This window comes from Vidua macroura, chromosome 8 (assembly GCF_024509145.1).
Source record: "Vidua macroura isolate BioBank_ID:100142 chromosome 8, ASM2450914v1, whole genome shotgun sequence".
Lineage (NCBI taxonomy): Eukaryota > Metazoa > Chordata > Aves > Passeriformes > Viduidae > Vidua > Vidua macroura.
The window spans coordinates 22825728-22838331 of record NC_071578.1 but is presented as its reverse complement, the minus strand read 5'-3'; the positions used below and the strand labels follow the sequence as shown (position 1 = coordinate 22838331).

At 35.3% G+C, this 12604-nt stretch overlaps 1 protein-coding gene across 8 annotated transcripts in view; it reads left to right on the top strand.

Moving 5' to 3' along the window:
* The window catches only part of KCNMA1 (potassium calcium-activated channel subfamily M alpha 1), a 426357-nt gene that overhangs the window by 316062 nt on the left and 97691 nt on the right, over positions 1-12604 (top strand). For all 8 annotated transcript variants that reach the window (XM_053983344.1, XM_053983342.1, XM_053983341.1 and 5 more), the window contains exons 17-18: positions 6395-6481; positions 11459-11535. In XM_053983344.1, the coding sequence (XP_053839319.1) occupies positions 6395-6481; positions 11459-11535 (164 nt within the window). The remainder of the gene's footprint in view (positions 1-6394; positions 6482-11458; positions 11536-12604) is intronic.

The window sequence follows — 12604 nt, the reverse complement described above, 5'->3', positions numbered from 1 at the left end:
AATTGTTACAGCTTTTGCCATTCGTTTAGTCAAAGTTTTGGTGTTCATGTTTCATTTATTTCAACAATTGTTCTTTCTTTTTCTTTAGAATAGGGTGATAGCAGTCACACAGCCATACTGCTGAAAGCAAACAAACCAAAAAAGAAGTAGGGTTACTAAATCAGATAAGTTTTCTTGATGCAGGGGTAAACTGTTCAATTGGTCTCTGATAATGGGTTGCATTACACCTGACTTTGTCAATCAAAATGTTAAATGCCTAATCTCCTGTTAGTTATCCAGACTTAGTCCATAATTGCAAGGGAAGAGAGAGAGAGTTCTTGAATGCAGTTCAAGAATTAGACAGTTCTTGAATTAGAATTCGATCTTAAAATAGATGAGATGAATCCCACCTTCAATGCTGTCTAAAATGTAGAGTTGAAAGTAAAACCAAACAGGAATAGTACATAACAGAGGCATGGATAAGGAAAATCCTTAAAATGCCTCTCCTGGTCTTTGTCTCTATTGGTTGACCTTATCTGTGCTTTCAGTTTTTAGTCTTCTTGTAGTGCTGCTAAAATATCATTACCCTTGAATATTTGCTGTGCTGTACTTGTTGGGCATCTCCACGTGCCCTTGTCAGCTCAAAGACTGTCAGTTTAAAGACTTTCACCACACTGTTCCATATTACTAAGATCCCTCTTTTGTTTTTCTCAGAGAAGGTTGACAGTTATAAAGATGACAGATCCGAGAGTCAGCTACTACACTACTATATCTAGATTAAGAGTTCAAAGTCCCATCCATTCACAATTTTAGCAGTAGTGGACACCTCCTCAGTTTCAAGATATGCAAAGCAAATTGTGGAGCCATGCCACTTAACAAGTGGCCTACCAGTAAATACATACTGCATAATGATAGTTCAGACTCTGACACTGACTGGTTGTTTTTTCCATATAGTTCACCTAGAAGATGGCTGAATATTCTAGAAAGTGACAGGAAACATTTTTCATGTCCTATTGAAATCTTTTGTATGCTAATAAATTATTAGAAGTAAAGTTTCAAATATTCTTGTAATATGAAAAGATATCAGCTTTCTATAACTATAATAGTGCTTTAGACCAAGAAACATAATTTGAGTGAAATATGTGTGATATTTAAAAGCAGGAGACAAAAATCACCTAGCAGCAGAAATTAGTAAAAAATAAATAGCTGGAGTGAATTAGTCCTACCCCAAAGTGTCAATTCACAAATTGTCTTATAGTTCAATTCTCCATTTATTAGGCTCTCCATCAAGTATTTTTGCATTCAAAAAACCATAGAAGATACACAATTAGTAAAGGAAACCTTAGCTAACTTTTAGTGCTTTAAAGGAAGATATAATATGGTATGCTTTAGCTAGGTCAGAATATTGGTGTCTTGTACAGTCAGTCATCCACGCACTACCAAGAAAGGTATTGAACAGCACTCATGTTCTGGAGTACTTTCAGGTAGATAAGAATGGATGAACAGATATTTTCATGTATCTGTATTTTATTGAAGGTAGCATGTATACTTAAAACATCAGAAAGATACAGTCCAGTAAGTAAGTTGAGCACAATTAACACAGTGAGAAACATGAACCAATATCTGTTCTCCCTGTCGTATGAAAAAGTCATCATGTCCAATCTGAAATTTTCATTGAAAAATCTATGTAAAGAAAACCATAAACATTTGTCTAGAATTTGTGAACTTTTTTTTTTTTTTTTTTTTTTTTTTTTTTTTTTGAAACTGTGTATCTCAAATGTGCACTGATTTCCATTTGTGTTTCACCTGCTAATATTTCTGTCAGTCTGGGAACGCATTTTCAGCTGTGTAGATAATAATGATTCTTTCCTGTGCTTTAAGTGTTCAGTATCAGATTGGATGGGGTTTTGAACAATTTGTTCTAGTGAAAATTATCCCTGACCATGACATGAGAGTTGTAATTAGGTGATTTTTAAAGGTCTCTTTGAACATAAACTATTCTGTGATTCAGTCTGTGATTCCTAAGAGTCCAGCTGAATTCAAGGGTGATTTCCACATTTTCAGTGTGGGACATTTTCATTGCTTTTAGGCGCATGGTCCTACATCTAGTCACCAAGTGAATGTTCTTTAGCAAACTGGGTAACTTTTGCACATAAGTGTAAAACACAGGTTTCCAGAGTGGATATTCTATTCCACAAGTGGCTTCCTAATTGTAATATTATCAAAAATTAATGGAACTGAATTCTTCTAAGTTTATTGTGATGAAGTACATTACATTCCCATGGAACACATTAAATTATATTTAATTTATGTGGCTTTAATTGCCATGTGTTCTAAACATTCATATGTGAAAGAGCAAGCAATCATGTGAGCCCTGTCACAAAAGGTTTTGTCCTGAGGGATGTATTTCTGGAATTGTAACTGTTAAAGATATTACTACATGTTTTTGAACTTCCTATTACTTGACTACTTTGTGAGATAACCTAAATTAGAAATGTTATAAAATTACAAAGTTTGATCAAGATCTTACAAGTTTCTAAAGTTCTAAAGTTCTTGGCCTTCCTTGCTTGGTTTCATGAGCTGATTTAGGAGATAAAAAAATCAAATTGTGCTTTATGTTAAAAACATGTGTTTGGAAAAATCAGTGTCATTTTCAGTAATATTTTTCTGATGTGTGGCACAGAATGCATATGGATTAGCTATATATATTGCTATTAAACCTCTTGAGTTTGTCCTTTTTTCCCTTTTCATTTGTAGCCTTGGAGATACATAAAAATGAGACACTAGCTGAAGCTGTCTCTCTTAAAACTCCTATCTAGTTTACCATGTACTTATATTCTCAACTATGGGGATAGATATGCATATTTTCATATTAAAAAACCACATGCATCTCTAAATAACTGATGGATGCATTTTTCTTGCAATACTCAGAAGACTGTTTTGTTTTTCTCTGTGCTGTTTGTTCCCTATATTCTGTTTTAGTTCAAAACATTTCCCTTGCTGTATATATTAGAGTGAGTGCTTATCAAAGCATAACTTCAGCTAACAACATGACAGGTATCATAAGAAATAATTCAGTTGCAGCTTTAATAAGCAGTATATTTAATATATCCATACAACTCAGTAGAAATTGCTCATGATTTTGCTCTGGTGTGTATATAAGCCCAAAGCTTTCTGAGCTTTTTCTGTAACTCTTAACCAGTAGCAGAGATGGGGCAAATTAATTTACATTTCCAACAGAAGATTTTGCTGCTGGGGTCATACTGCATTAACTGTGATCACTTCTCTATTTTGTGGTTATAAATACATTGTATATGTGAATGAAGTATAAGATCTGACAAAAATAAAGTCTGTACACTGATCCATGTGAATTGATTTAATGTGTCTCAGAAAACCTTGAGATACAAAATCACGCTCACAATACATTGCATCCTAAATTAAGTCAGTTACTTCCAATCTAAGACTATGTTCCATGCATCTCAAAAGAACTGCTTCGTTTGTTTATTACTTCATCAAATTTTAAGTGTCATTATGAGAAGTGAACATTTATAGATCTAGTGGTTACCTCAGTTTGTGGAGTTTGGATTGTTGATGTTTGGGTAGGATTTTTTTCCCTCTTTGGTGTGGTTTATCTATATCCAAGAATTGTATTGGGGAAAAAAAAACAGCCTGGGTCCATGTAAAGAAATGTGTTCATCTTTTTTCACTGAAAAGCTGTAACACTTATGTCACGTAAGAATCAAGCAAGGCAATTAAAAGATTTTTCAGATAGAGCAGTACCCATTTGTACCTAAGAAAAAGAGCCAATCCAAATTATCCTACAAGATTTTACATATTTTATAAGGAACAGTATAATAAATACATGAGATTAGCCTCTGTAGAAGATTTTTTGAGTTTAGCAGGTAAATTCTCAGTGTAATGGCAGGTTACTACATACTAGCAGGCAGGGAGGAGGAAAGGTGGAGACTAAGATGACCAGTACAGTACTCTGCAAGTGCTAGTAAGTACTCTGTGGGTTCACGTGACCAAAGATTGTACAGGAAAGATAAATTTGCCAACCTGTTTTTGACCCGAATAACTGATTTTATATGAAGAAATTATTATGTAGTTGTTTCTTTTTATTTTTTCTTTTATCTGCTTTATTCCATCTTAAACCTGTGAAAATGCATTTTGAAACTGCATTAGGTAGAAGCTTTCATTGCAACTGCAGCCATTAGGCCCAATTCACTAAGAAATACTAGATGACACTAGAGGATGGACGATGATGGATGGATGATACTAGCTTACCTGTGTAACTTTATTTCATCCCATTTATCTGTGTGTGTAATACAGGTGTTACTTATACCATCACATTTCATTTTTTGCAAATATTAGTAAAGTGTGCTGTGGAAATGAACCTGCTTTCTGTGATGATACCTTCCAATTCCTGTAGTTCTCCTCTCCTTTTTATTTGTTTCAAAGCTTGAAACTGTGAATGAAGGAAAGGGAAGGATATCTGGGTAGATGCTTTCTTTGAGATTTAATTTCTGTTCCAGCCTCTGACACAGGCTATCTGTGTGAGAAGGAGATAATAATTTAAACCAAACCTTCTACAGCTGACCTCTAATTAAGTATATTCATTATTTTGGGAATCAGAGGCGGGGCTTTTGGAAATGTTGAGCATTCTTACAGCAGAAGTTCCTAGAAAGTCTATATGGAGCTATGCAATGCTAAACACTTAGAAAAATTTGGCCTGTAGGCATCCCAAATTAATAAGTACCATATCTCATAGTTACTTAATCTCTCCTCTGTAAAATGGGGTAATACTATATCTTCATTCTTCCTGTCAAAGAAATGATGTGTAGGTGAATCTTTTGCTTGCTGTATTGATGAACATTGCAGAAAAACACACAAGAAAAATATGATGCTGATTTTAAAGAGAGATAAATTACAGGAAGCCATGCCTGAAGTAATGGCAGTAAAACACCACTGAATGAAGTTTCAGATCGTGAGAAGGAAGGAGTTTGTGGGTATTAAATTAAGAACTGTATTGTAAGGTCTACAAAAAGGGGGCTGAAATATGACTTCATGACCAACATTTTACTTCTGAACTCATGAGCACTTTATTTTGTGGCCTGCATATTCTTGTCATAGGGCATTGCAGGCATGTGGAATTACACAAAAAATGTGCACATTATTAATCTTTCAGATAGATTATGTTGTCATACTAATTTATTCCTAATGTGTAGAAAATGCATAACATATTGAATAAGAGATGTACTGAGATCCATTTTCCCTTCTATCAATAGCATAAAAGACTTTGGACCTTCAAATTTTAGTAATGTATGTCTGTTCAGCATTGTGCTTTATTTATTTTTGCATATATGTACTTCCCTAAAATCAATTTTTGCTAGATGGACAAGTGTTTCAATTCCTGGTAGTCTTTATTTAATCTAAATTGCATATGCATATCATTACTGCATTTTGAGTTAGAAAAGCTGAACTTCAATAAAAGACGAGAAAGAGAAAACTTTTGGAAAGCTATATTAAGTTTTAGAGAGTCAAAAGCTAAGATATATTACACATGACTAAAACTTACTGGAGATTATGTTTATATTTATCTCTATCTGTATATTCATATTTGGCTTGATGCTTTGCAAAATACCTTACCTAGAGTTAAATTATTATGAAAATAAAGATATTTCATAGATATGGAGTACCTCACTTGTTGATACCAGTTCCTTTGTCAAAGTTAGCTGAGGCTCTTCTGTCATGGTGGTTGGGTTATTTTTGTTCTTTCATGGCTGCATAGCAGTGTTTTAAAAATTTTCTATTCATTTTATGTTTTTTCAGCTGTCGTGACTGGTTGTCTTGTACCATTCCCCTTGAGTGTATGTGTGTATTTATTATTTTAAACAATAACATTATATGTCCAGATAGGGGTCCCATTAACTTTCTATTTCACTAGAAATTGGCAAAAATTTGCATCAAAGGATTTAGTTTCATAAGTGATATTTTTTGTTGTTATTGAGTGGAAGTTGAGAGTTTTTTCCTTTTCACCATATTGTGAATTTGTCACCACTTTGCATGACAGAGCAAGCAAACAGCAATGCTCAGCTTCACACTTCACATTTCTGAGGGGACTTTGTGTAGTCTATATTTAAAGCAAAAAGATAAGAAAACAGATGTAAGCACTTAGATGATGTGATTATAGGCAGAGGCATTTGACTGTCTCAAACTAAAGTTTTTGTAGAAAGCATGTGAAACTCTTATTTGATTGGAAATATCAAGGAAGAATGGCTTAAAATTTCCTTGCAGCCTTTCCTAAATAGTGGGTCCCCTATAACAGAATCAAATAAAGCTAATTTGGAGGATTCCGTTAAGATTAATGTAAACTTAATGGTTTTGTTGGTTTTGTTCTTGTTTCACTGAGCAGTATATTAATCAATCCTGGAAACCACGTCAAGATTCAAGAAGGTACCTTAGGATTCTTCATTGCAAGTGATGCCAAAGAAGTAAAAAGGTAATTAAAATGTTTTTATCTTTGAATTAAAATATTTTTATCTTTGAATAGAAACAAATATATTTAATTTCAGTTTTTTTCTTTACATGTAAATGCTTCACCTAATTTTCATTATTATCTGTTTAGAAATTTTGAGGGAGAGTTGAGTTTTTACTCTTGAACCACCTATATGCACGTAGTTTTCCTAACTATTGCCCTAAATATCAATGAACTGAAATTTGCAGCAGATATGAAAAGAATTAAAGAGACTGGGTTTTTGAGTCCTCCTGGAAAATGTGAAATATTTTCATTTGTTTTCTCTACACTTATTGTGTTTCAGAGGAATTACTATGAGAGGAGGACAGGGATGACATTTCTGTTTGTTTCGGGTTTAGAGGAGTTCTTATCTACACAGACTTTAGCAAATTCTTGATGCGAGTTAGGTGCTGTGTTCATTCTGTAATTGCATTAGCAAAATAATATTTATAATATATTTATAATATATAACATAAATAATATTTATGTTCTTGTCATTTTTCTTTAATGGAACTAAAAACTTTATGGCCTCATAATAATAAATCAAACTACAAAAGTGCATTCTATCCATTGCAGGCAACTTCACAGGCTTAATGTACCTGGCTGTACTAGATTTGGGATGAATGAAAAGGAGTTTTATGATATTGTGTTGAGGACCACATGTGTGTGCTCTTGTTTGTTAGGATTATAGTATGCTTGGAAGGAACAAAAGAGCAATGTGATAAAATAATTTTTCAAAGAAAAATATTCAATGTCCCTATGATTAAAAAAAAAAAAAGGGAAAAAGGAATATCTGCAGCTGAGTGCTTCCTCATAATTTGTATCTTTGTTATGAGTCATGCAATCAGATTTTTACTGATGTTCTCCTTGAGTTTGGTATTTTAACTAAATTCTGTACTTAAAATGACAAAGTATTCAAATGATACCCTTTATTAACTTCCAACCTTTTAAGATTTAATATCGTGAAATAATACCTAACCATGCATACTTGCCATGCATACTTAAAGAAAGTCCAAGCACCAAAGCAGTGAAATGAGAGAACTTGACTTCTATTTTTCTTGAAAGAGCTGAGATAGGTTTTGGCTAGGTGAAGCATACAGAACAGGGCAGCAGTGCTCCTGTCCTGTCACATCTCTAGCACCACCTCTGGAGTATGTGCATCCTGCACTGCCTCAGGGACTCTGCCTTGCAGCATTCTGTTCTTTTCCTCTCTGCTGCTTTTCTCCAGTTGAACATCCAGAACTGTCTGCACACTGCTTTACTGAGCCGCTAGTTTTCTTTCATTTATAATGCATTTTACACTCTACAATGAATTTTTTCTCAGACTGTAACTAAAATGGCATAGTATCTTTAACTGCTAAGTTTAGCGAGAAGTTAATTGTTATTAAGGAGTTTAGACAAATTTTTCACATCATTCATCTACCATGTTTTATTTGATAGTGAATGTGAAACAAGATTTCCAGTTCTGCCTGGCTTTTGGCAGAAGACTTTGTTTAGAAATATTGTGCCTCCCTTGCCACATTTCTTAGCTGCTCTGTGCAAAGCAAATGGTTATCAGATGTGTTTCTACTAACAAAGCCAATTATGAAAAGTGTTAATTTCACCCTTTGAACTATGATTCAGAGTCAGAAATATGTTCTAAAATTGAGGTATTTTGGAGGGGAAAAATGATTTCTTAATAAAGCATAATTAAACATGTTTTATACCTGAAATGCAAATTAAATTATTCTGGCTTTGTTAATGAAGATATTTCAACTCCCTTAAGCTAAAGTTATTCATATATATATATGAATATATTTCTATATCTCACAATGAAATATAACCTACAATGTTCAATTACTCTTTCTGTTAGAATCCCTTTTGCATTTTTAGAAGAATGGTTTCCCATAAGAAGCAATTATACCAGTTATGCCTAGGTAAATAGCTTCACATAAATGTTGACTGTTTAAATATAATACAAACTACCTGAGTTGCATCTTCATTATTCCTTATTCATTTACATGTTAGCACTAGCATCAGAAATCCGCATTCTTCAAATACACTTAATTTGCCCCAATTATCTAGAATAATTTTATTACAGCAATCACTTCAGGTATTTTTTCTTTACTTTGGACATAGGATTGAAGGTACCCTTTAGGACAATTGTCCTGCAGTGAACTTCAGATACATGGTCTCTAGAAATTGCCAATATCCAGTTCATGTTATGAAGTTTCTGTGAGGGACTATTTGTGGTAGTTGATTCTTGTTTAATAAAAGGGCTTTACAACTGGACTGGAGAGAAATTGTAAAAAATTGAGGCAGTTTTCTCCTCCTGGCTTACAACTTGACATCACCTCATGGTTTGAAAAACATTTTCTTCTCATTTCTTTGGTATAGTTAATTATATTTTTTGTAGGATGTGAATATCTCGAAGACCAAAAACTTTCTGCAGCAAAATATACGTGCTCAGAGAAGATGTTTTCCTTTTACATTTTGCATCTTGGGAATACTAAGGCAATTTCACAGCCTGAAAGAGTAATCTTCCTGGAAGTTTCTTAGAGAAATAAAGCGTGCTATGTTTAGGATTTACATATTCCACTGGTAGCTTCATGTTATATTGATTTTAGAAATGTTAATAGCATTCAGTGAGGTCTCCCTGCAATTTCAATTTGTATTTGAACCAATATGAAACACTGATTTGGTTCATCTCTTCTACCTGCTGTCTTTCTTGTGACGGGTCACTTAACTACCAATATAGTTTCACCTGCAGTGGCCATGCTATACTTAATCTAGAAGAAATAGTAGTAATCATCCTGGCTGATTAAAAAGGCTGTTTTTAATCAGAGGCTGTGTATTGGTTTGATTTTGGTTTTTTTATGTTTTGGACTGTGGATAGTTTTGTTTCAGTGGGCTCCCGACTGTTGTAGCAATCTAACGATCTCATACTGTCAGCAAAATATATGGGTGGTTGCAAAGTGGAGGCTTTGCCTCTTTCTGCCAAATTTTATTGAGAAATATGCAATGAGGGAATGGAGAAGATAGGGAGCTGACCTATCCTGAGTGTGGAAAAGTGCAAGGAAAATTCATAAGGTTAAAAAGTATGTTTCATTTGCTGTGCCAGCAAGAGTCCTGGTAAACTGTAACTGTCCTGCTGGAGTCCAGCTGGGTGATCCTCATGAAATGTGTCATGGCAGCCTTACATGACATGTTGACTTGGCAGTCATGATTGAACTCTCCTGTGGGCAGTCTGATGCATATTTATTAAATCAGAAATTTTAGAAAATCTTATATAAAGTAAAAAATTTATCCTTTCTCTCTTCCTTATTTCTCCTTGTGCTGGCATCGGGCATCCACAACTTCCCTGTGCAACCTGTTCCGGTGTCTCACCACCCTCACAGACAAGATCTTTTTCCTAGTATCAGATCTAAACGTACCCTCTTTCAATATAAACCCATTCCCCCTTGTCCTGTTTCTAAATGCCCTTGTAAATAGTCTTGCCCCATCTTACCTGTAAGTTCCCTTCAGGTACTAAAGGCCACACTTGGGTAACCCAGAAGCCTCCTCTTTTCCAGGCTGAACATCCCCAGTTCTCTCAGCCCTTCCTTGTAGGAGAGGTGCTCTGTTTCTCCAGCCATCTTGGGGGCCTCCTCTGGACTCACTCCAACAGGTCTATGTCCTTCCTATGCTGGTAACCCCCAACACTGCAGGTGGGGTCTCACCAGAGTGGGGCAGAGTGACAGAGTCCCCTCCCTTGTCCTGCTGCCCATGGGGCTTTGGATGCAGCCCAGGACACGTTTGACTTTCTGGGCTGCGAGTGCACATTGCTGCCTCATGTCCAGCCTCTCATCCCCCAGCAGCCCCAGGTCCTCCTCAGCAGGGCTGCTCTGGATCTGTTCATCCCCCTGGATTGATACTGGGGGTGGCCCCAACCCTGCACTTGGTCTTGTTAAACCACATGAATTTCCCAAGGGCCCAATTCTTGAGCTTGTCCAGGTCCCCCTGGATGATAGCCTGTCTTTCAGGTGTGGCAAAAGCACCACTCAGCTTGGTGTCATCTGAAAATTTGCTGAGGGTGCACTTGATGCCTCTGTCTGTGTCATTAGTGAAGGTATTAAATAACACTGGTCCCAGTACAGATCCTTGAGGGACACCACTTGTTACTAGTGCATGGTGGGACTCTGAGCCATTGTTCACTACCCTCTGGATGTGACCATACAACCAATTCCTAATCCAACCATGGAATCCATCACCCCACTTTGGAGAGAAGGCTGTTGTGGGAGACCATGTCAAAGGCTTTACAGAAGTCTGGATAAATGACACCTGTAGTACTTCCTTATCCACTGAGGTAGTCATTTCATCATAGCTGGTTGGTCAGGCAGGATTTTCCCTTGGTGAAGCTGTGCTGGCTGTCTTGAATGACCTCCCTTTCCTCCATGTCCCTCAGCACAGCTTCGGGGGGATGTGTTCCATGACCTTTCAGGTACAGAGGTGAGGCTGACAGGCCAATTCCCAGGGTCATGGTTTCTACCCTTTTTTAAGATCATACAGTAATGATCAAATGTACAGCCTGAAAAATTGGCACAGGGTGCTAGACAGTTTTTAAAAGAGACAGGTATACTACCCTGGTACAGCTGGTAAACAAAAAATTCTTTTTTTTTTTTGTGATGAAGTTCATTGGATGATCTTTTTTCTAATTTGAAAAACAAATTAACTAATACACTGTGGTGTAATTATAATACATCTTTCCAATTACTTTTCAAATAAAATTATATTAAAAGAAATACTAATTTGGAGCCTTATGTTTAAAATTAATGGTCTTGTAGCAAATATTTCCTACTTTAAATGTCCAAACCTTTGCAAAGATTAAAGTAAATTAGCAGGGGCGCATTTCATTAATTGGTCACTTCAACAAGATGAAATATGGGACTAATTTCATTTATATGGATTAAGAAATGTGTCAGTTTTTCCATTCTGTTTCTCCAGGGCATATTTTTACTGCAAGGCCTGTCATGATGACATCACGGATCCCAAAAGGATAAAAAAATGTGGCTGCAAACGGCGTAAGTAATATTTCTATCCCTCCCTTCCTCTCCTTTTCATGAACTGTTCAGCCCTGAAGAATACCTGTACATGCATTTACATGTTTTACACAGTGGTACAGAAAAGCTAAGAAATAAATGCACAGCAACATAGTAAGTGATATTTGGGTTTCTGAAGTCCATATGTTTTTATTACATTTCACACCACTCACACCTGTGTCTTCATTAAAAAATAAATTAAAGTCCAGTGCTAACAAAAACTGAAGAATTAAGTCAAGCTAAATCTAATTGTGGAGGTTTCTGAGTTAAGAATTAGCCAACAGTGAGGTTTTTCTCTCATTCATAACATGCAGATTCTGCAAAAGAAGAAACTAGGGAATTATATTTTATCATATAGCTATTGAAATAATTTTTTGTTGACATAAATGAACAGGTTTACTGGAGGAAAAGGTTTTCTGGAAGAAATTAAATATTAGCACCTCTTACATATATCCTTTTAGCTGTAATGCTAATATTAGGTTTAGTTAAGTTTTTAAACTGTTTGGACAGTTTTTAATGAAGAAATAATTGAGCATTTGAATGGAGATGAGGCTTTGCATCTGAATTTCTATAAATATGTAGTAATCAGCATTTTACCCATATATACTTTGAAAGGACCTTTTTCAGGAGCTATCACAATCACACTTTGACCAAAGATGTGTTTGACCCATGCATATTTGTAATACCAATAGCAAAATTATTTAGGAATCAATTTCTCATTGAATATATAAATATTTATGTGCATTCCATGGTATTCTGCCGTGAAAAAGATAATTCAGTTTAAAAGTATTGATTAGGTAAATTGAAAGATCTCAGAAGGGTTTGATCATGCCTATTTTACCATTACTTTTAAATGGGAAAAATCTCTCTTATTTATACCTTGAGTCTGCATTATCAGTGCACTGTTATAGAAGATGGAAGAAAGCCTAAGCTGAACATTCTCTGGCTTTTGGAGCACCTGAAATGAATGAACTCTTGAAGATCATTTTCAAAAGAAAAAAAAATTGTCACTGGAGATTTTTTAAAAAACTCCTCCAAAACACCAGGAGTG